Source organism: Castor canadensis, chromosome X, assembly GCF_047511655.1.
Source record: "Castor canadensis chromosome X, mCasCan1.hap1v2, whole genome shotgun sequence".
In the NCBI taxonomy this organism is placed as follows: Eukaryota; Metazoa; Chordata; class Mammalia; order Rodentia; family Castoridae; genus Castor; species Castor canadensis.
Window position 1 is genome coordinate 13,062,559 of NC_133405.1, and position 24,406 is coordinate 13,086,964.

The following is a 24,406-nucleotide window of genomic DNA, read 5'->3' on the forward strand; positions in this document are numbered from 1 at the left end:
AGCTTCTTAATTAAAACTTAACAACTTACAATTTGTTACAAGAATAACTCTCTTCATGTATTGGAGGAGTTTCTGAGGAGCCCAACATTGCCTCAAAATCATTCAACTTTTCTTAGTGCTTGCTATGTGACTGGTGATTTCTTTTTCTTTCTTTTTTTTTTTTTTTTTTGTGGTACTGGGGTTTAAGTTCAGGGCTTACCTGCTTGCTAGGCAGGCACTTTACTACTTGAGCCACTCCACTAGCCCTGTTTTTTGTTGTTATTTTGGAGAAAGGGTCCTGCAAAGTATTTGGCTGGGTTGGCTTCAAACTATGATCCTCCTGATATTTGCCTTTGAAGTAGCTAGGATTATAGGTATGCACCACCAGCGCCAGGCTGTTTTTGGTTTTTGGTTTTTTTTTTTTTTAATGTAGGATCACATCTCATTTTAAAGGAATACTGCCAATTTAATAGGGAAGGTTCAATATTTTTCCTTCAATGTCACTTTTCTGTAATGTCCTTCAATGATTTATATAATCCCCATAGGCTGAGAATTTTCTCTTTCATTTTGATGTATGATAAATATCTTAACCTGAGAGCCTCTGCTACCCTCCACATGACTGAACATTCCTAAAAACCTGTACAGGTGCTTTAGATATACTGAAACCAAGGATTCCTTCAGAAAAGTTACAGAGAAAAGAGGCAGTAGAAGAATAATTAACTAATGTTTCTTTTTTTCCTCAGAGCTAGCATGTCCACCAAGGAGATGTTTAATTCCCAGGAGTACTGCAAGGTTTTTTTTTTTTCAATAAAGAAATTCAGCCTCTTGGAGATATTTATTTAAACAGTGATGTCTAAGATATTTTCTCATCTACAAGGGTTATGAAGGAAGCTTTAAATTTTGATTATTTAGGTAAGCTCATTCATCTTTGTATTTGGTTTATTTTAAATAATCTACTTATTAAAAACCTACTACAAATCAAGCTCTCAAAAGCCCTGTCTATGACTTTAGAATTATATCCCCAAATTCAGATTCTGTGGCAAATCAGGATCTATGAACCAGCCTATTTAGAAAACACTTTCAAAATGTGTGGAAGATGTATGTAAAAGTTATTGTTCAGAGAGAACATTTACATCAAATGGGATTTTTCTATCACTGATGAACAAGAATGAGTGTTCGGACATTTAGAGGACCTCTGCAAGCAACTCTATTCAGAGGAAGGGAAGATGGTTCTAGTCTGTTCTATACAGAGCAGGTTACAGCCTTCATAGGTGGCCACGGAGATGAGCAGGGCAGCAAGTCATATTCCAGAACTGGATAAAAGAGCATGCAGGAGCAGATTAGAAGAAGAATGCTATAATGAAAGAATGTACCTCAGCTGAACAAAAACTCTGCTGGCCCCTGGGCAGAGTTAACTCCCAAGGCAACCTAGGGATCAAGACAAGAGAATTTTAGGTAAATAAAGCATATAGACAATTCCTGAATTGTGTTTTATTTTCATTGTTACTGTGTTAGCCAGTTTTCTTCCACTGTGACAAAATACCTGAAGTAATTATCTTATAAAGAGGTAATACTTATTTTGTTTCACAGTTTCAGAAGTTTTAGTCCATGGTCACTTGCCCTTTCTCTATGGGCCTGTGGTGAGACAGAAACTTGGTAGAAAATAGATGGTAGAACATAGCTGCTAATCTCATGGTGGCTGGGCAACAAAGAGAGAGAGCAGGGGCTGGAGACAAAATACACCTTTCAAAGGCATGCCCACAATTACCTAGCTCCTCTAGCTAGGCCCAAACTCTTAGAAGGCCTATCCCCCTTGGCTCATTAAGTTATGACTTGATAAATGGATTAATTAATTTATGAAATCAGAGCCCTCATAATTCAATCACCTCACAAAGAAAAGCTCTGAACACTGTTGCATTTTGGACCATCCTCAACTTCACAAGCTTTTGGGGGACATTTAAGATACAAACCATAACAATTCCTTTTCTTTTTTAGATATAATTTAATAACTTGGATAAAAAGCCTTCTTTTTCTTACCCAAGAGACAGTATGAGAAATGAACTAACAGGGAGAAAGTTTGCCTGAGGTTGGGAGGAGAGGCACTGTGTGTGCCTTGATGAATTCAGGCCAAGAGTCAATTCCTAGCATAATAACTTTCTATCTATATCATCTTAGGGAAATTACCAAGCATTGTGAACCTTAGATTTTTCACCTTTGAAACAGGTTTGAGAACACCTGCCTTGGGGGACTGCTGGAATGTATGTACTGTAAGTAAAGTACCCAGCATAATACCTGGAATATATTAGAAGTTTAATGATAGTTCTCTGCAATATAATTTCAACCCCAGAACCTAATACTGGCTCATAAAGAAAATTCATTTCTTGTTTTTTATATAGAAAATCTCAGAGATTATGTAACCGAGTAGGTCACAGAAATCCATCTAAAAAATTCTTTTTTACTGCAATCTAGCAGTAAAAAACTCAACATCTTGCTCTATTCAATACTGTGTAGCAGAGGAAAATGACTAAGTTCAATTTTAAAACAAACTTGTGAACAAAGAAAAGGAAACCAATCTCACCATGGCCTTTTGACAAAGAAGGCAAGCAGTTTGCTATAGCTGGCAGGCATTGGTGTGTGGCAAAGGACCGGGCTTGGGGATCCAGGCAAAGCCTTTGAGATCCAAGAGACAAGGGATTTGAAGGCTCCAAGATATGGGGTCCTAACAGACCTGCCTGGAGAGGAGCCAGGCTGGGGAGGCCCTTCCTCTTTGGTGGAAAGCAGCCATCCTCAGTCCAGTGGTTCTGGTAGCTTGATGAGTTAGTGGTTTCAAGGCCGAATGTTTTTGAAATCAAACGTACATGTGGAAATTCACTCCCAGCCGAGGGTGAGTGTTTGGGGAAGCTGCAAGGCTTCTTTTTGGAAGGTCCCCTCTGAAATATCAACCACTGAAAAACACAACCCAAAGTTGACAGAGGCAAGAAACTTCATTCTCTCACTTCTTTCTTCTCTGGGGCATGGTCTCTTGTGAGAAGCGAACCAGCTTCTGGCACCAATGTCCTCCATCTTCTCGGGTCCTTGTGGCAGACCAAAGGGGATGGCAGATTGTGTCTGTTCCAGTATGATCCAGAGCAGTGCCGTGGCTACTTCTCCACATTTCCTATGTAAGGCTGTCCCTTAACCCCACCCGGGTGAGGAACATATTCAGAATGGGGTCACCCAGCTGCCTTGGAGCTGCCTTCTCTCCAGAGATCTGATTCCTTACAACACCCTCCTCCCTCCTGGGGAAGTTTTTGTCTCACCAAAGTTGGGTAGAAGCCAGAACAGTTTCTCTGTTTCACTGTGCTCAGGACCTGGAATTACTTACCAGCCCCCAAATCACCCTGGTAAGTGCCTTGCTCAAGCACTGTTGATACAGTGGAAAGCAAATTAAATGACTTGGCTTATGAAAGGGCAAGAATTTGAAAGCCAAATCAAAACAAAGCACCTCTCCACGGAATACAACAGAAAAGCCACCTTTCCCGTGTAAGGCCAGCCACCTTTGGTCCCCAAACAACTCCAAAGATAAGCCAAAACCCTAAGGTATAACTCCCAAACCAATAAACTTCTTCCAAAATATTTAAAGGAACAGCCCACCTAAGGTAGTCTGTGCAGATCGTGAGGAATCCAATGGTGTCCCCCACCCTCTCTGTGAACTCTGCCCTCTATAGGGCCCTGAGGAGGATGGAATCTCTTCTGAAGGCCAGGACAGTGACAATAAAGAAAGATGGTGATTGCTGGCAACACCTACATTTTCTTTACCAGACATGGATACTGGCCTGGCCCATGAGATACCATCCAGTCCCTGAGCCAGTAGTGACTTCTATCATACCCACCAATGGTGGGCAGTGGCAATTCCTGGAAACAGCACAACACACAGTGCCATAAAAGGGCTACCTTTCATGGCAGGAAGGCAGTCACCACAATGGCCAAGAAGGGACAGGACACTAAAGGCCACCATGATGACTTTTCCAGACTTGCAACAAAGGCAAGATTGGGGTTTCCTATATAGTCTGTCCCAAATGGCACACAGTCTATCAGTGAAGTCACCAAGGTGCACACATGAGTCCCAGACCCATGACTTCCTTGTTATTTCCAACTCAATGTGAGTCTCTATCAGATCCTCCCTTCCTGCTGGGGAGCATCTTTAAGTTCACACATTCTCCATGGTTCAACGTTGTCCTTCCCTACCACTTCCCATTATGTCCTTCCCCTTGTGTTTAGTGATGGCCATGATGGCACACAGAAGCTGGAAGGAACCCTAGCTTTCTGTTGGTTCTTCTCAAGGTAGTAGGAAGGCTCTCATCTCATTTGAAGGGCTTCATCTCATTTACGACTGGCAGTACCATCATACATTGGGATTTCTCTCCAGCAACTCCATGGACACCCCGTCCTGGAAGCTATTGTCTCCTCATCCCCCTTATAGTCCTGGTAGACACTTAAACATCTTTGAGGTTATTGTGAATGAACTGGGACTTCTCAATGGGCTTAGCATGGGGGACATGGAGACACTGTTGGGCTGAATGGGCAGTAGGGGTGAATCTGAGGCCTGGCTGGCATCCCACTCTGCCAGGAAGCCATAGGCATTGGTGGCTACCGAGAGTGCAGTGCTAAAAGAGTTCTAGTGAACACTTTGCAGGCTGTCAGTGGCTGTGAATCGTTCCTCTGTAGTGTGCAGGACAGATTGTTTTCCTTGGGTGGTGAGGAAAGGAACACAAACTGGGACCTGACTGCCACCTGTCATACTTCGTTACTCATCTTCACTGCTGCGGTGGTGCCTGAAGTCTTGCCAGAGTTCCCAGGTGCTTGAAGGAGACTGGAGGCATGGCCTTCTTGCTCTAGTTCATGGTGTTCAGTGCTTGCACCCACTTTTCGATCTTTTCCAAACTGTCTGACTTGCCCTCATTCTGCTGGCTCTTTTCTGCTGCTGCCACTTTGCCAGAGGGCATTGGGCAAAATGGTTCTCATTGGACACTAAATATGAGGATGGGGCCCAGCCCTCTAGGTCCCCAAACCTCATATACCACCACTTGCATTCCAGCATCTCCAGCACATTATTTCTGTGCCTGTGGAAAAGCTAATCCCTGAGTCCTGGACCTTGAAATAGGCACTACATGTAACATAGGAGGGTCCTGCCATTCCCAATCCTTAGGAGGACATAGGGGAGTGGTGGCTGGGAGATTAATGATTTCTGTTGAGACCCTCGTGGACCCTTGTGGGGCCCCTTGTAGGTCATTGGGGGAAAGCTCTGAATCCTCACTCTTAGAGCCCTTTAAGGCTATCCTGGAGCTGAACCTTGGGTCTTAGCTGGACCTTTAAAGTGCCGATATTCATCTTCTCTTTGCTTTGCAATTTGGCTCAGTTCAAGAATGACTGGTGCTAGACAGATGGCTTGACCCAGACACAAGAGGTCAGTACTGCCTTCACGGCAGCTTCCTTCTTTGCCCTGACCTTGGGAGTGCCCAGGATGCCTATGTCTGAGGCTGAACAGGGCTTTAGGTCACCACTGTTCTTGAACAGGGAAGAGGAGGAAAAGAAAGAAGAGGAGCAGGTGGTGTTAATCACAATGAACGAGGAAAAGGAGGCCAAGAAGTGGTCCTTGCCCTGTTCTGCATGGGTATTTTTCTCTGCCTTGAGCTTTAGCAGTGATGACTTGGGAGAGTTGGATTTTGGGGAGACTTTCTTGGCATGAGACAGCAACTACCTTTGTCACTGTCCCCAGAGAAGTTTCTGGCCTACAGGGCATCCTTTGCGCATGGCCTGAAGTCCTCATTCTCATAGATGGTCTCCTCTTCCAGGGCCATGCCCTCAAAAGACTCACCCACCTTGAAGTGACCTGCTGCAGGGAGGAGGCAGGCGAGGGACTGAGGGCCTGGGCAGGCCTCCTGTCCTCTGAGCCTCTGTGCTATTCAGACTCTTCACTCAGCTTGAGTTTAGATACAAAGCCAAAGGCAAGGATGTCATACTCAGCCTCCTGAAACTTGAGTTTCAACCCAGAGGCCTGGCTTTCACTGGCAACTGTAGGAACCTTCTAGGCCTCCTTGGGCTTGCTGAGCAGCACAGATGGTGATACCTTGGGCCAAGTCAGTGTGCTGGTACCAGGCCTCAGGATGGTTTTCTTGTGCTTATTGATGTAAGATACAGGGGCCTAGCCCTGCATCTTACTGAACTGCACCTACCACCAGCTACCAGATTTCTTATTGGTAACTACCCTGCCTTCTGTCCACCTGAGAAGCTGATTCTGTCAGAAATGCATGACCGAAACTCTGCAATGGTGTAGTATTCCACCTCAGTTAATTTTCATTCAAGCATATTGTATAATTTGTTGTGAAAGTCTTCTCCAGTTGAATGAAACTCAAAGATTCTAGAATTTGCATCAAGGATTTACTCCCTTCATCTTCCTATTTGCTTCTCCATCTGAAAAATTATTTTCACTCATTTATCTTCCACTGTGGAGAGCAGATTATGAGAAGCCTATGAGAACTGGACATAAGCAAGGTAAGATGCAGCTCAACTGTTTTTCCTAAGATTATCTGTAGGCCAAGATAAGCACAGCCCCAGCCATGGAAGAGGGAAATGCAGAACTGCTGCTTCTAAGTTGTTTATGTTCAGAGAAGCAGGAATGCAGGTATCTCCTGTTACAATGTCATGCCCCTCTCTGAGAACCCCTGCTCCACCCTGCTTACCACTGGCTAGAAAAGACTCACTGAAGGAGGACCCCAGGCTTTTGCTTTGTGGCTTTTTTACTTTGCTTTGAGGCTTTTTGCATTTGGCTTTCTGATGGGGATGGCTTTTTGGATGTGGGAGGATTTGGAAGGGAAAAGGATTGCTGAAGGGAAAAATATTGTTGAAGGGGAAAAGAATTGCCAAAGGAAAATTGCTAAAGGGGAATTGCTAGCAAGCCTGAGGGCTGAGACTTTAAGAAAGCTAAAGAGAGAACATGGGACAGTTCAAGTCTGCACCAAGAAGTTTATACATAGGTTTTAGAAAAGCAAAGCTAAAGAAAAGCTAAAGAGAACAGTGCAAGTCTAGGACAGGGACTTTAAGAGTTATGCATATGAAGATTTTAGGCACAGCTGTTGTTGTTTGCAAGTCTGAGCACTGAGGCTTTAAGAAAGCTAAAGAGACATGGCAACTATGGGGGCAAAGACTTTGAGAGATTATGCTAAAGAACAGCTAAGAGAAAACATGGGACAGAGCGAGTCTAAGGAAAGAGGTTTTAAGCAAGGTTTTAAAGAGGACTTTAGAAGCAAGATTTTAAAGAACTGTAAAGGAGTAAGTCCTTAAAGAATAAAGATGAAGAAAAGAAGCAATGAGGGTTGTGCATCTTCACCCAAGTGCCCAACACACCTGATCCCACTGTCTGTCTGTTCTGTGTCTTTTCTAAATCTCCAGTTCAGTAATAACAATGGAGCAAGAGACAAAAGCTTGCTCCACTCCACTAAAATTCTACCCATTGATTAAAGTTGGCAAATTATAATCAAAATAACATAATTGAATGGCCTTGCAGTAGATTGGGTTCTGGCTCTCAAAGGCCAGGGAAATGAGGACTAAACTAAAAGCTTCTGGGCATCACTTCAAAGGATTACCATCCTCTATCCCAGGAAATTCTTGCAGGTATTGTGTACACAAGACTTTGTGCACTGAGTTCAACTGCAGCAAGGCAAGAGCATAGTATGCCTTCTATGGCCACTGCAGGTGGATATTTGTTTCAGCCAGGATCCAAAAGGAACTGGTGGCAGGTGCCAGAGGCTCATGCCTGTAATCTTAACTACTCAGGAGGCAGAGATCGGGGGATTGTGGCTCAAAGCCAGCCCAAGACCCTATCTTGAAAATATCCAATAGAAGAAAAGGCTGGTAGAATGGCTTAAGTGGTAGAGTGACTGCCTAGTAATCATGAGGCCCTGACTTCAAACTCAGTACTGCAAACAAAACAAAACAAAGCAAAACAAAACAAAAAACTCCAGGAACCTGTGAGAGCAGTTTTCTATGCTAGGCTTTTTTTTTTAACCTGTGATTGTAGCCCCTGACACTACCCAGTTTAGCCTAAAGTTAAGTCTCACAGAAGGAATTGTAGCATCTCAAATCCCTAAGGCTCAGAGAATTTAAATTTCTCTTTGTGAAACTCACAAAGTGAGTTTTGGAAACTCACCTCTCACTCCTTATTTGTTCTTTTGGTCAAAGAGGACATCTCACCATCTTCCTGATATGACTTGTTTCTGGTCTCTGCCATTTTATGTGTAAAAGTGCATCATGGTTATCCTAGTATTTCTACTATTAACATAGTGCCTTCCAACAGCAATGTCTCAAAAACTGTCTTATAAATAAAAGGTGTCAGTGTAGCTTTTGGTTATTAAGATTTATTTCCTTCTGCTTTCTTGAATAAGTTAAGCAAACCCAGGTATATATTTTTAATTTTACAAAACAGCAAGCTAAGAGGATAATGGAATGCTTATCTTAAGTATTATTTTTCCACTATTTTACTCATGAGAACTTTCACATTTTCAAGAAAATTTCTATTCCAATGTCATGTTATCCTTTCTAGACCACAAAATAATATGGAAGGTTTCTCAACTTCTTTTACAAATCACTGTACTCTTACTATCAAACCAGATAAACAGTAATAAATGTATAACTAGTATTCAAAAATTGAGATTCTCAAATTAAATCTGCTATTACAAGGAATTTCAATTGAAAAATTCCCTTCTATAAAGATAAATCATTAATTATCCATACAGAACTAAATCACAAAGAACATTGTGTTCCCTCTAACCCCACTGTAGTCCTCCATTACTTAGGACCTTGACTGCCCTCTTCAGAGACTGGAAAATCTCTAGGCAAGGGAGCACAACACTGGAGAATGCACCAGACATGGCTTCAGCATTATCTGCAGCATCAAGGATGGCCTGGCTTCTCTCTTCCACATCTTTCAAAGCATTCTTGTACCAGGCTGGAAAATAACGAGAAACGACATCTTTTAGTTTGGCCAAAAACTCCAGGATTTTTTTCTTGTTGATTTCAACATGTGCTCTTGGGCCCCACAGAAACCTGTAGCATGCAAGATCACTATTGGGCACCTCCTGGCACTCCAGGTATTTTTTTTGTACCCAGTCTTCGGTGATAAGCTTTCTGGGATCTCCATAGATGAAATGCTCTCTTCCAGCATACACCTCCATTGCATTAAGTACTTCCCAGATCTTCTCTTCTGGGGCACAGTTTTCTTCCATGAAAATAATGCTCAGAATAAGTATCAGGAGGCCACTCTTGGGTGTGTCCTGGTCATCACTCAGCATTTCATAGTAGGTGAACTCTAGTGTGTTGTAGATGATGTAGGAGTGGTTGTTGGGATCCACTCTTGTCACAGCAATGCCAAAGACAAGCTCTGTGAAATCATGAGCTTTCTCGAAGACTGCAGGAAAGTGATCCTTGTAATCCTTGACAATATTCAGCACTTCTTCCTTTGTGATTAGCTCATTTGATTGATATTTGAGAAGCAGAAACTGCACTAACTCAGCTACCTTTTTATCTAGCACATGTCTGAGCAAAGACTCAGGATCCTCATCATCTTGGCTTCTGGGCTTTTCATCTAACTTGCTCTGTGGAGTGGAGGAGGAGCAGGAGCTCTGAAGACTCTGGAGAGGAACCTGGGGAGTATTAAGTATCCCAGAAGCAGGTACCTCCTCTTCTTCCATGGTGCTTGAGACCAGAGGAGAAAAGTGAGAGGAGGAGGGAGAGGAAGTTAAAGGGAAGAAAAATCGAAAAGAGGAAGATGAAATGGAGGTGCTTTCTTCCTCTTCCTCAGCCATTAGAAACTGTGAGAACATCGAATTGTTTGCCTCAGATGGGGCCTGGAAATCTTGCTCACGAGGGAGGCATGAAGGTTTTGGAGGCATAGTGTCTCTTGTTGGAGGCAGCAGGAAGGAGTGTGAGTAATGAGATCCCACTGGCCTGGGAGAGAAAAGAACAGTGTGAGAGTAGCCTTACCTGAAAAATTTACCCATGACGGGTCTGACAACAGTGGACTGAGCATGGTGGCATATGACTGTAATCCTAGCACCTGAGATGCAGAAGCAGGAGGATCTCAAGTTCAAAGTCAGCTAGCCTGTGCTACATAGTAAGACCCATCTCAAACAATTTTAAAAAGTCATTTACAAGTTTTTTCTTTCAGTGGTGCCTTACAGCTTCATAAGTCTCCTGTCCTGGTAAGTCAGTCTCTTCTTAGTAACCTGCAGGAGGACATGAGAACACTCTTCAAGGTCCAGTAAACTAGCAGGACTGTCCAGGGCTGACAGTAGGGTAAGTAAAGGCTCCTCTGTTTGGGGGTAAGACCCTTGGTACTCATTTGGAGCGTGCAAACCACCTTACCTTTTGGCACTGCCTAATCCTCCTCTGTTCTGTTGTCCATAGGGCATGTACATCAGACTAAGATTTTCACCATCCAGGTCCTGGAGACCTTATAAGGGAAATGGAGGGGTCCCTTCCAGTTACAGGTTACAAGCAAAGCCATGGGCCTCCCAAGATTCTGTGAGGCCCTCGCAGCTTGGGGGGTGGATGGTTTCATCAGGGTTCATTCAGGGTGTTCACCTTTTCTCAGACAGGAACAGGTTTCAACCCCTTAGTGGCCTGAAGCAAATATGAAGAGGAGTTAACATCTTTGAGTTCAATAGGAGGAAGTAAGGTGATAAAAGATCAGACCACTTAATGAGTCTTTCCAGGGCTGGCAGCAAGGGCAAGTTAAGGCTATTGTCACATCTGTTCTACTGCATTTGTGCCACTTTAGTTCCCATAGTCTTAACAATGATGTCCAGCAAGGCATGGAAATCTTCTCTCTGATAATGATACAGCTTCTTCTGCTGACTTGCCCTCAGCCCCTCAAATTACAGCCCTCTCCCCAACACCTCTGACCTAGAAGTAAGAGGGAGGTAGCTCAGCCTGACAGGACTGAATAAATTCTACCAGGGATTACAAGAAGAGCATAATGGACAACTGTGGAACTTCCTCTGTGCTGAGGCAGAAGTTATCTCTATCTTTCTCAAAATACACCTACATAGTACTAACACGCCCTTCACCTCCTCTTTTCTGTGAATTAAAGATGCTTCCCTCAGGTCAAGCCTCTCATCTTTCTGAGACATTCCAAAGCAAATCTAATGGTTCTTCCTGGAACCGAGCAGTACCAAGGAAGGAGCAGTGCCAGACTGGGTCCTCAGCTCCCTGAAGTTATAGTTCACTTATCCCTCCCTCAAGATTCTCACATTGATGATTGGCCAAGTCTGGAATTATTCACCTCTGAGCCAAGTTTAGCTCTACCCCAAAATCCTCATCTCTTTCAGACACATCTCTGGACCATGGAAAGAAGCAACCCTGCTTAGAACCTCCCCAGACAAAGGCGGGAGCATGGTAGAGCTGGTGCCTCCTATATCTGAGGTGGGGAATGCTCCCAATCCTCCTTAGGTGTCTTCCCCCTTGCTGGTTCCCCAATCCCGGGTATCATCCTATGAAACCCTAAGTCTGGTTTCTCATAGAAAGCCTCCCCTCCCTCAGACTCCCAATATAGATCCAGAAAAACACTCAAGTTGGGACAAAGACAGGTACATAGAAGGGAGTATCTGTCTTCCCTTAGTGTCTTTCCTTTGATGATTCCTGGTGTGGCCCAAGTCCAGGTCTCTCAAAAAGCCTCCCCTCAGACTCCCAACATGGACCTTAGGAAGAAACCACCCTGCCTGGAGCTTCTCCAAAAAAAAGTGAATGTTCAGGCTGGAGCCTCCTATCATGGGTGATGGAGAGTCATTTGGGACACCTTCCTTGCCATAGACCCCACCAGAGTGCCAGATGCTCATGGTCACATTCCTAGGTAGTCTTTCCAGTTTGGCACAACCTATACCAACCACAGGTGATGGCTGGTCCCTTCGTTCGTCGCCAAATATGATGCACAGATGACATGCGCAAGAATTTCAGGTGCTCAGGGTTCTGGAGCCCGCTCTGAGGATGAAAGCACAGGAGGACTCCAACAGTAGAGGTCGGAAAGATTTTATTTGTAGAGAAGAGAAGAGAAAGACTGCATAGTGGAGAATGCAGGGGGACCCGGAAACTGGTGATCCTCTGGGTTGGGTTGGGGATTGGGTTTTATAGCCTTTTTTGCATTGCCTGATGGCAGAGATGCCTTTCAGTTGCAAAAGGGTGTTTCCTAGGGAGGAGAAGTGTCTCCTTGACCACTTATCACCTTTTGGGACCTCCTGCAGTCTGTCCTTCAGTCTTTCAATAGGGCCTCCTCTCCTGTGCACCAGGGTCCAGTTCCATCACAAATGTTTCTCCTCCCTCAGACTCCAAATATGGCCCTTGGGAAACACAAGCTGGGACAAGTGTCTAGACATCGCTGGGCTGGCATCACTTACATCAGTTGGGGAAGGCACTCACCAACCTTATCTCAGCATCCTCCTCTTGATAATTCCCTAAGGTCAGATTTCTTCCCCTGCCATCAGAGTCCAGTCCCCTTACAAAATCCTACCCTCTCTCAGACTCCAAATGTGGACCAGGGAAAGAAGCCATGCTGCCTGGAGCCTCCCCAGGGACAAGTGATAGAGCATGGTAGGGTTGGCACCTACCTGTATCTGTAGGAGTAGGGACTCTCCCTTCTCCCCACTGTCTGCCCCATAATGATTTCCCAAGGTCGGGACACTTCCCCTGGGGCCCTGAGCCCAGTCCCTTACAAAACTCTCCCCTTCCTAGATTCCAGACATGAACCACAGGAATAAGCCACCCTGCCTGGGGCCTCCTGGGGACAAGGGCCTGTACATGGCCAGATGGCTCCCCTATATTTGTGGAAGAAGGGGCTTCTATACCACCCCACAGTGTCCTCCCCTTGACTCTGGGAGCTGCAACCCCAAACTCAAGCCCTTATAAAAGCCACCCCTCCTTGAGACACCCAAAGTGGACCAGGGAAAGAAGCCACTCTTCCTGGAGCCCATGGGAACAAAGACCAGTGCAAGGTGGGGTGGTACCCCCATATCTGAGGGAAGAGGTACTCACCAACCTCCCCAAGCATCCTTCTCACAATGATTCCCCAAGTTCGGGACCCCTCCCCTAAGGTGCCCACCTTAGCCCCTTACAAATCTCCCCTCCCTCAGACTCTGACATGGACCATCTTGGTTGGAGCCTCCAGGGGACAAGGACTTGAGTGTTGGGAACGAAAAGCCACAATGTGACAAGGTCGCTATGGCTTAGCAGCATTCTGACAAGGTTGGAATCTGCAGGTGCACCATGCCTCTGTCATGGTGGGAAACATTAAATGGTTTCCCTTGACTAAAAAGAAGTTTATACTTAGTCAAGGACACTGGCAGTAAGAATGCAGGGTGGAAAACACAGAAAAGTTGTAACTAGGTCAGAGTGTTTTTGATGTTTAAGTCTCTTCCTCTTCCTCTTTTGCATAAAGCTGGCTGAGGAAAACAAAATTTTGCCAGTTGGTCATCAGTCTTCTGGCCCTCTCGATATGTGTTTTGTCATTCCCTTCCTGAGTGAGTGAGTCCTTTCGTATGTCCTGTCTTGTTCATTCCTTTCTTGACCCCTTTCAGGTCAAGGACTTCTGCGATCCTGGCAGGTGGTGCTCCCAAACAGGGACCTGAACAGAGGCTTAAGGTAAGGAAGGCTCTGGAGGTTCACGCAAACATAATTTTAGTTTCAGTTCAAGGATACGAAGCAAAGTCGAGAGAGAAATGGGCCAACAAGTAAGTATGGAGCAGGTTCTCTTTAGAGAAATTTTGTGTTCAATGTTGTGTAGTAGAGGTTGTAAAATGTCTTAAAGTCAGCTTAAATGTTTTTTGTCTTATGTCCAAGAGTGCACTTGAAATTGTTATAATTGTTTTATGTTTCATTGTGTAAGTTTTGTGTATATCTATGATATGATTAATTTATTAGAGACAAAAAAATCTAATAGCTATGATAACAGTCTTATAAAAACTGGGTCTGACTCAAAACACTGTTCCTAAATTTGACTCTTACTTCAGCTATCAATCCACCCAAAATGAGTCCTTAAAAAAAAAGAGACACTTCTAAATCTACTCGTTAAAGTTTTAAAAAAATAACTTAGCAGTGTATTTGTGGCCACTTAGTTAACTTTTACATACATGTTCTTGAGCTCTTGAATCTTTGTGTGCTTCAATTGACATTTATGGCATGCCTAATTTAAACTTTATTACATATGCATATATTTAAACATCTTTAGGATGGTTCTTATTATAAAATTAATGTAAAAAAATACAAGGCTTCTGTTCTCTTCTCTCCCCCATGTCTTCAGCTGCTACTTTTAAGAAAAACCAATTTTTTAAAGGTTATATCAATCAGGTCTGACTACATTATAGGCATTATTTTATAGACAATAACCTTGGTCTGTTTCATTTAGTCATAAGTAATTTATATTCAATTCCTTTATTATTAGACCTATAAATATTTATATAAATATAGAGAATATATGTATATATAGTATATACAATAAATATTATATTTATTATTATATCTATTAACAAATGGTGTCTTTATAGGTTATGTCCATAAAATAACAAGGCTATATTAATATTGTTCTGCTCTGAGTAACATCTACAAAAAAACTATTATAAAAAAAGATTTTATCAAAGAAATTACTTGTATTTTCTGTTGATCTTGTTAAGCTTTAAGTACTACTAAATCAAAGTTCATTTACATATTTGCTCATGTGTCTTAAACGACCACTTTATAACTGTGTTCTGTGTCTATACTTTATCTAAATATGGTACAAATGTTTACAAAGTTAAAAGTGTCAGTTTATATAAAATGATGAGCTAAGGCTCTTTTATCGAAAAGTGTTACATTTTACCTGCATCCTGACAGTCAGCCCATTTGCCTTCAAAAATCCACAAACACTTCACAGCAACAAACTTGGACAGTTTTACCACAAGGGTTCAGAGACAGCCCTCATCTTTTTGGACAAGCCCTAATCAGAGACTTATTAGATTGACACTACCCAGGGGCCACCTTTTTTCAATATGTTGATGACTTACTTCTGTGCAGAGCCAAAGAGCCCCTCATTAGCAGGGCGACTGAGTCCCTTTTAAGCTTTCCGGCCTCCCAGGGATACAAAATCTCTAAGAATAAAGCTTAACTATGCCTCCTGCAGATCACCTACCTAAGTATGGTCTTAAACAGACAGGCTCACTCCCTCAGTCACTTACCTAGGTATGGCCTTAAAGAGACAGGCTCACTCTCTGAGTCATGAGCAAATCTACCCAATCCTCCATTTTCCACTCCCCCATACCATAAAGCAGCTTAGAGCTTTCTTGGGAGTTACAGGATTTTATAAAATCTGGATTCCAGCACCCTATGATATTAAGGACTTACTATATTAAAAAAGAAATGACAATTCATTTTTCCACAGTCTTATTTCATACCATTGTCTTATGGATGTGTTCCAAGTTCATATTATAGCTACAAATTCCCTAACAAAAACATCTATAAATCAGCATGTGTATACTCTTGAAACTTGAAGTCGAGTCAGCATAAAAGACTCAGCCCTAAAACTATTTTACCATTTAAAGTGTATCATTTTTTCACTGCAGGGGAAACTTCTAAAAATATTGAATTTAACATTCTCGTAGGAGTGCTTGTTTGCTCTCTTGCTTTAAAAAATGTTAGAACAACTCTCACACTTAGGCCATTTCTAAAAAGTGAACTACAGAATGTTAGAACTGGCATGTATCTTAGATGTGATATAGTTATCAGAGGAACTACATTTTCCTTCACTACTCTTGGGAAAACCCAAGAGGCAAATAAATACGAAACCCTGATTGAGTCTCCTATTTTCCTCATATTTAAAAAACCAAAAATGGACAGTCATTTTTAAGCCTGGACTCTAAATGCAAGTGAGACAAAACCATAACACACCTCTTATCTCTCTATTTCACTTTTAAGATCATGAATTCTTCTACAATGCTCCACTCTTCTGTTTACCCCAGGCCAATGGCTCTCATTGTTAACAAGTCTATTAGGAACATGAGATGGAGAAAAAACATCCATTGCATACTATAACCATAAGCAAATCACTATAAACTGTAGTTTTATCATCTGTAAAATAAAAATAATAATGATATTTATAAGATAGTTTGAGAAATTTAATGGACTATTTCATAAAATACATGTATATAAACTCAAAAAATGTAAATAAATATTAAACATTAACATTACATTTAACTACAATGTCACTTGCAAATGTATATGAAAGTAAAGATAGATGGTTAATGTGTAGTTTATTGCTTCTCACAAATCAGTAATATAGGATTCTTGTTTAAAATTTAAAATCTTAAGGTCTGGGGTACAGCTCAATGATAGTGTTTGCCTGACATATTGGAGACCTGAATTTGGTCCCCAGTACCATAAATAAATAAACAAACAAAAAATAGATAAATAAATATATATGTGTATGACATATTATTCAGAAAAAAATCTTCCCATTTTTGATCACATAAGTAAACATGTAATTTATTATGCTAGATAAAATTAGTCCCACACACTCAACTGCTGTGTCATATGACTTGTATGAGAAATTTTAAAGTCAAAGTCAAATCATAAAAAAAATGGTAAGTACTTGCCAGGGCTTGAGTTAAAGTAAAAGTAAATAAATAAATAAATAAAGAGATGCTGGTTAATGGGTAAATATTTTCAGTTATAAAAGTGGTAAACTCTGGTAATCAGATGTGTAGCATGGTGACTATGGTTAATACTGTATTATGTAATTAGTGTTGCTGAAGAGAGTAACTATCAGTGTTTTAAACACACACACATACACACACACAACCACAACTATGTGAGGTGATAGTTGCATTAATTACTTAATTAAATTGACCTTGGTAAACATTGTGGTAATACAATAAATGATTACCTTATATGCCTTAGGTATATACGATTTTTCTTGTAAATACTATCAATAAAACCGAGAAAAAAAAAGTCAGTACAGTTTTACCGGACAGAAATCCAGAGGTTGGCAGCTGTGTTTTAAAAGCTTTATGAGAGCAACTGTTTCCTGCATTCTGCCAATTACAGGACTTCGTCAAGTTTTAGTTTTAAGATTTTGTAGACGTCATAAAATTACTTTGTATTTAATATGCTATTTCTCTTTCTATTGCCTAAAAATGTTTCTAAAAGATACAGATCAATTTTGACCAGGAACTAGAGAAAAGGTGAGATCAAAAAGAATTAACCTAGAAGGTAACACACACGCACAGGAAATTAATGTGAGTTAACTCCCTGTATAGCTATCCTTATCTCAACTAGCAAAAACCCTTGTTCCTTCCTATTATTGCTTATACTCTCTCTACAACAAAATTAGAAATAAGGGCAAAATAGTTTCTGCTGGGTATTGAGGGGGTGGGGGGGAGAGGGAGGGGGCAGGGTGGGTGGTAAGGGAGGGGATGGGGGCAGGGGGGAGAAATGACCCAAGCCTTGTATGCACATATGAATAATAAAAGAAAAAATGGAGGAAATAGAAATAAATCTGCCCTTTATCTCCAAAAAATAAAATAAAATAACTTTGTATTTAATGTGCTATTTCTCTTTCTATTGCCTAAAAATGTTTCTAAAAGATACAGATCAATTCAAAATTTCCTTTTCTAAATGTACCAGCTTTGGTAAATTGTTGTTTTCAAGGAATGTGCTATTTCATGATCATTTTAAAATTCATAGGCATCAAGTTATGATGTCTTTTTATTTTTGTAAAATATATTATGGGGTCACTTTATTTTGTTCCTGGTATTAGTATTCTGTATCTTTTCTCTTTTATTCTTAACCATACTTGCTGAATTTTACTAATTTTATTACATTTTTTGTAAACCAACTTTTAACTTGATTTTCGCTTTGTTTTTTAATTAATATTATTAATTTATTAATTACACTTTCTTTAACCAGGTGTGCATTTTTTAATTTTAATATTTAGACAGTTATTTTTCACCCTTTCTTCTTTTCTCATGTATAGCAAGATTATCAATTGCCTTATCAAGTGTTGTCATATTGTACTGTATTTTATTTTAAAAGATTTTAAATTTCTATTGTTTCTTTTTTCACATACAAATAATTTAAATTATTTTTATATAATTTCAGGTAGCTAAAGACCTTCATTTTTTAACCAGTGATTTCTATCCTAATATCATTATTGTCAAAAAATATATCCTCTGATATATTCTTTGATATTTGTTGAGACAATAACTCAAAAAAATTGTTGCTTTAACTGTTCACTTGAAAAAAATGCCATTTCTATCTTTGTTGTATTCATTGTTCTATATAGATATGTATATAGATATAAACATGTATATAGATGTGTCAGTTAGGTCAAGGTACTGTTAAACGTACACACCAGACCCTTAAAGTTGAATTATTGAAACAAAAAGGGGAAATAGAGTATGCCACTCCTGCTAATAGACTTAATCACACTCTTTTTGTTTTAAATTTTTAAATGTAGATAAACAGGGACAGTCAGCAGCAGAAAGATTTTGGGGCCTTTCTAAACAGACTCATCCTCTGCTCATGTGGAAATATCCACAGGATGGACCCCAACCCTGTGTTAAGGTTGGGTAGAAGCTTTCTTTGTATTTTCCCCAGGGAAGCTGATTCTCCTAGTTGGATTCCAGAAAGATTGGTAAGATATCATGAGTTCTCCGGTGATGCCCAAAGTGGTAGACGAAATCAACCAAGGAGTAGAAAGGATAAAAATAACTCAGAGATTGCCCCCTCATCCAGTAAAGAAGTCATCTGCTAAATTGGCAGATGACAAGGTCACTGTGGCTTAGCAGCATTCTGACAAGGTTGGAATCTGCAGTTGCACCATGCCTCTATCACGGTGGGAAGGAACACTAAATAGTTTGCCTTGACTAAAAAGAAGTTTATACTTAGTCAAGGACACTGGCAGTAAGAATGCAGGGTGGAAAACACAGAAAAGTTGTAACTAGGTCTCAGTGTTTTTGATGTTTAAGTCTCTTCCTCTTTTGTATAAAGCTGACTGAAGAAAATAAAATTTTGCCAGTTGGTCATCAGTCTTCTGGCCCTCTTGATATGTGTTTTGTCATTCCCTTCCTGAGTAAGTTTGTCCTTTCCTATGTCCTGTCTTGTTCATTCCTTTCTTGACCCCTTTCAGGTCAAGGACCTCTGCGATCCTGGCACTTGAGCCTGGCTGGAATAGTGCCACCTATATCTGTTGGAGGGGTACTCTCTATCCTCCCTTACTATCCTCCCCATGATGATTCCCCAAGGCCAGGCCTCCTCCCCTGCAGCCCAGAGCCCAGTCCCTTACAAATGCCTCTCCTCCCTCAGACTCCAAAGTCAACCAGGGAAAGAAGCCACACTAGCCACCCTGCCTGGAAGCCTTCCTTCCCTCTCCCCATAAGGGCTGGCCCATAGTGGTGTGGCACCTCCTATATCTATGGGGGGAGGAGTTATCGATCTTCTTTCACCATCCTTACCAGGAAGATTCCCCAAAGCCTGGCCTCCTGACCTGTAGCCCTGAGCCCAGTCCTATCAGAAAAGCCTCTCCTTTAACCTCCAAACATGCATGGATCACTGGAAGCAATCACCCTGCCTGAGTACCCCTCCCTCTCATGTCCCAACAAGCAGTGGCGAATGGCTGAATGGTGTCCCCTATATCTAGGAGGGAGGGACTCACTCACCACCCCAAGTGTCCTCCCCAGGGTGATTCACCAAGACTGGGCCTCCTCCATTGCTGCCCGAGCCCAGCCCCCATGGAAAAACCCCTCTTCCCTTAGACTCCTGACATAGACCAGGGGAATAAGCCATTCTGCTTGGGATCCTCCATCCTCCCAACCTGGACAAAGGCCAGCACATGGCCATATGGAGCCCCTATTTCTGGGAGGGAGGGATTCACCAACCTCCCCTAACATCCTTCCCTTGATAATTTCTCAAGGCCGGGCCTGTTTTCTACATCCCAGAGCCCAGTACCTTACAAAAGTCTCCTCTCCCTAAGACTCTGTACATGGACTAGGGGAAGAAGCAAACCTGTCCTGAGCACCCCTCCCCAACACAAGAACCAGCAAATGGTGGCATGGTGCCCCCTACATGTGTGGTGGAAGGGGCTCTCCATCCTTCCCATGTTGATTCCCCAAGGCCATGGCCTTCTTCCTTGTGTTCCAGAACCCAGGCCCTTAAAAAGGCCTCCCCTCCCTGAGACTCCCAAAATGGGCCAGGGGAAGAAGCCACCCTGCCTGGAGCCCCCTGGTTGACAAGGGCCAGTACATGGCGGTATGGCGCCCCCTACAATATGTAGGGATAGAGGCTCTCTGTCTTCCCTCCCCTGCAGCACCTAGTCCAGCCCCTTACAAAAATCTCCTGTCTCTCGGACTCAGAACATGGACCACAAGAGGAAGTTACCCTGCCTGGACCCTCACCCCCCCACACCCAGGAGAAGGGTGGATGCGTGGCAGGATGGCGTCACCTATATCTACAGGGAATGGGGGGTGCTTTCTGTCCTTGCTCAATGTCCTGCCCATGGTGATTCTCCAAGGCCTGGCCTCCTCTCCTGTGACCCAGAGCTCAGTCTCTTCCAAAAGCCTCCCCTCCCTGAGACTCACAAAGTGAACCAGGGAAAGAAGCCACCCTGCTTGGAAACCCCCACCCACCAAGGGCTGGCTCATGGCCCGGCTGGCTCTACCTATATGAAGACACAGGGAAAGCTCCCAATCCTGTCTTACCGTTCTCCCCATTTTCATTCCCCAAGTCAAGGACCTCCCACCCCATGGCCCTGAGCCTACCCCTTCAAGGCCTCACCTCCCTGTGACTCCTGACATGGACCTCAGGAAATGGTAATAAGGAGCAACTGTGCCTCAAGAACCTTCTTGAGAGGACTGTTGGAGCACTGTTGAGATGGCGCCCCTATATATGTGGGGGGAGGGGTTCTGCATCCTCCCTTACCATCCTCCCCTTGATAATTGGCCAGGCCTTGGACTCCTCCCTCTACTGGTGTGAAGTACGCCCCTCAGAATCCTCACACAGAAGTCCGTTAAAAGCACAACCTGGGACCCTGAAGATTTGTGAGTTGACAAGCAGAATACAGCAGGGCTGCAACCTGCTATATCTAAGGAGGGGAAAGCTGCGCATTCTCACTTGATGACTCCCCATTGCCAGGTCTCCTCCCCTGTGACCCAAATCCAGCTCCCTCAGAAAAGATCCCCTTCCCTCAGACTTCTGATATGGATCTAGGGAAATGGCACAGGAAATGACCAAGTGTCTAGAACCTTACGAGAGGAGTACTGGAGCATGGTTGAGCTAGCGTTCCTTGTATTTGATGTGGAGAAAGCTCCCAATTCTTCTTTAGTGTCTTCCCTTTGATGATTCTTCAAGGCCGGTACTCCTCTCCTGAGACCTCTCACAGAAAGCCTCCCCTCCCTCAGGACGACAGGAAGGTCTAGAGCCCTGGACAAGGTCCGGATCATGATGATATTGACTCACACAACATCTATTGGGACAAGTGGTTTTCCAACCTCCCTCAAAGTTCTCACTTTGATAATTCTCGAAGGCCAGGATTTGTCCCCTGCAGCTCCAAGTCCAGCCCCTCCCAGAAAGCCTCACCTCCCTCAGACTCCAAAAACAACATGTGATGCAACCCTACCTCCACAGCTTCTCAGAGACTACGACCAGGTTTAGGTTGGAACTGGAGTGTGCTTTACATGTACACGGAGGGGATACCATGCCTCTCTAGGATCCAACACTGGATTATTGGCCAGGCCTAGGACTCCTCTGACCGCTTATGTGAAGCCACGCCCCTTACAATTCCCAGATACAAGTCAGGAAACAGCACATCCCTGTTGTAAGCAAGGCTTGTGCTTGCTCTTTCTAAATAAGGGAAAATTCCCAGTTCTTTCTCAGTGTCTTCCCCGTGAAGATTCGACACAGTAGGGACTACGCACCTGTGGACCTAAGTCCAGCTCCCCCACAAAAACTTCCCATCCTTCAGGCTCCAAACATGTACCTCGGGAAACACACAAACTGGGACAAGGACTGGGGCATGGTGGGAATGGCTTCCTCTGCATCTGTGGTGGCAGAGGCTCACTGACCTCTCCAGGCATCCTCCACATGATGATTCCCAAAGTGAGGCCTGCATCCCTGTGGCCCTGAGTCCAGTCCCTCACAGAAAATCTCTCCTACCTCAGACCCCCAACATGGACCAGTGGAAGAAGCTACCCTGCCTGGAGCCTCCCTGAGACAAGAGCTAGAGCATGACTGGGCTAGCATTCCCCAAAATCTGTAGTGGGGGGACCCTTAGTCCTCCCTCACTGTCCTTCCCTTTATTATTTCTCCAAGGCACAGCTGGGCCATCTACCCTGCAATGGGGGGAGTCCAGTCTGCTTACAAAAACTCCTCTCTGTCAAACTCTGGACATGGACCTCGGGAAATGAAAAAAGAAGTCACTATGGTTCTTGCACTTATTTGAGAAGATTTCCATAGCTTTGTGGAGCTGGTGACCCCTATATTTGTGAAGGTAGGGTATAACATGCTTTCCTCTGGTTCTTCCCTTGATGAGTATACAGACCAAGGACTCCTCCCTCTGTTGATGTGAAGTCACACCCCTTAGAATCCCCAGATGGAAGTTGGGAAATAGCATGTGAGAATAAATCATATCCTGGGACACTGGTTCCAGCCTCCCAGAGCTGACAGCATTGGCAGAGTATGGATGCCATAAGGAGGAGGAACTCTATCAACCCTCAGAGATAACTTTCATCCTTCCTGAGAGTCCTAACCTTAACTACTGGCAATGCCTGAAAATCTTTAAGATTTTTGAATTTATTTGAATATAGGTTCTCAAAGTAGTCTCTGATGATTTCCTGGACTTCCATGGTGTTTGTTGTTATCTCCCCTTTTGCATTCCTGATTCTACTAATTTGGTTTTTTTCTCTCCTCATTTTAGTCAGGTTTGCCAGGGGTCTATCGATCTTGTTTATTTTTTCAAAGAACAAACTTTTTGTTTCATTAATTGTTTGGGTTTTTTTTCCTATTTCATTGATTTCGGCTCTTATTCTTATTATTTCTCTCCTTTTACTTGTTTTAGGATTTGCTTGTTCTTGTTTTTCTAGGAGTTTGAGATGTATCGTTAGGTCATTGATTTGGGATCTTTCAGTCTTTTTAATATATGCACTCATGGCTATAAACTTTCCTCTCAGGACTGCTTTTGCTGAGTCCCATAGGTTCCGGTAGGTTGTGTTTTCATTTTCATTGACTTCCAGGAACTTTTAAATTTCCTCTTTTATTTCATCAATGACCCATTGTTCATTAAGCAATGAGTTATTCAGTTTCCAACTGTTTGCATGGTTTTTGTCTTTACTTCTCTCTGTGTATGTAAATCCTTTCCTCACAGAAAAGGATTCTTCTCTCCCTGAGATGATTCAAGTGGAAGAGAGGGAGCATCACATCCATCTATTATGCAGCAATGGGGCTCCCCAGAGACAGGAAAGGACTCTGGCACCCTATATCTGAGATGAGTGGGGCCTTCTGTCTTCCTCAAAGTAATCACAGCACTCCATGACCTGAAACATCTCCTTTTCCTGATCTGAAGATGCAGAGGAGGAAGTTGTCCTAGGTTTGGCCAATCTTCAGGGAGAGGACCTAGAAGGAGACCACTACACATATAAGAGGCTCTATCCTTGCCTGTCCTGGTTGTCAGCCCTGGGAGGTCTCCTTCCCTCAGACTAAAGTTCTTATTTCCTTGAAACTCCTGAAAAGGAAATAAAGCAGCTAGAACATCTGCCTGACCACCTTGCCTGGCATCTCCAAGGCTGTCTGCAGGGCTGGGTTTTAGAAGGCTCCTCTTGTTTCTGGGATAGGATGTCTCACATGTTCTTCCTTTATGTTCTACTGATAAAGTCTCCTCACCTCTCCTGATCTACAGTAGGACAACTGGAAGCAAGTTCTTCACTTCTCTTGTCCCTGCCCTAACTAGAAATCAGATGCCAGAGTGGGTCGCCATGTCTCAGGGCCTCCCAGGAATGACAGCAGGTGAGAATTTGGATACTGTGCGACATTCATTATATGTGGTGAGGGGATCTCTGTAGATCTCTCTTAGAGTATTCATTTTGATGACTGACAGGTTCTGTGTCTCTCTCTCCTTTCAAAGATTATTGCATGACACAGGGAAAATATAATGACTATTGTAGAGAAATTTTAGGAACATTACTTCAGCAAAGTGATCAAGTTGACACCATCAGTTACAAGTCATGTTGATATGGGAAAAAATCAAGCCCTTTATTTTGAAAATAGTAACCAAACTAGAAATCCTGCTATCACAATTTCTATTCAACATTCTAATACAGAGAGTAGCCAGTGTAATATTGCAAAGCAAAAAATAATAAAACGGATAAGGATCAGAAAGTAAGAA

General features: G+C 42.8%; 1 protein-coding gene and 1 pseudogene across 1 annotated transcript; both read right to left on the bottom strand.

Moving 5' to 3' along the window:
• Window positions 1-4,345: 4,345 nt before the first annotated feature.
• Window positions 4,346-6,454, bottom strand: LOC109680959 (SH3 and PX domain-containing protein 2A pseudogene; annotated as a pseudogene).
• A 2,329-nt stretch (window positions 6,455-8,783) lies between these two features.
• LOC109680961 (melanoma-associated antigen 10-like) lies at window positions 8,784-9,707 on the bottom strand. Its single transcript, XM_074063615.1, has one exon. The coding sequence runs from the start codon at window positions 9,705-9,707 to the stop codon at window positions 8,784-8,786; it is 924 nt and encodes a 307-aa protein (XP_073919716.1).
• Window positions 9,708-24,406: the final 14,699 nt, after the last annotated feature.

What these genes read in the sequence shown, in the direction of transcription:
- LOC109680961 (XM_074063615.1), bottom strand. Translation starts at nt 9,707, where the DNA reads ATGGAAGAAGAGGAGGTACCTGCTTCTGGGATACTTAATACTCCCCAG.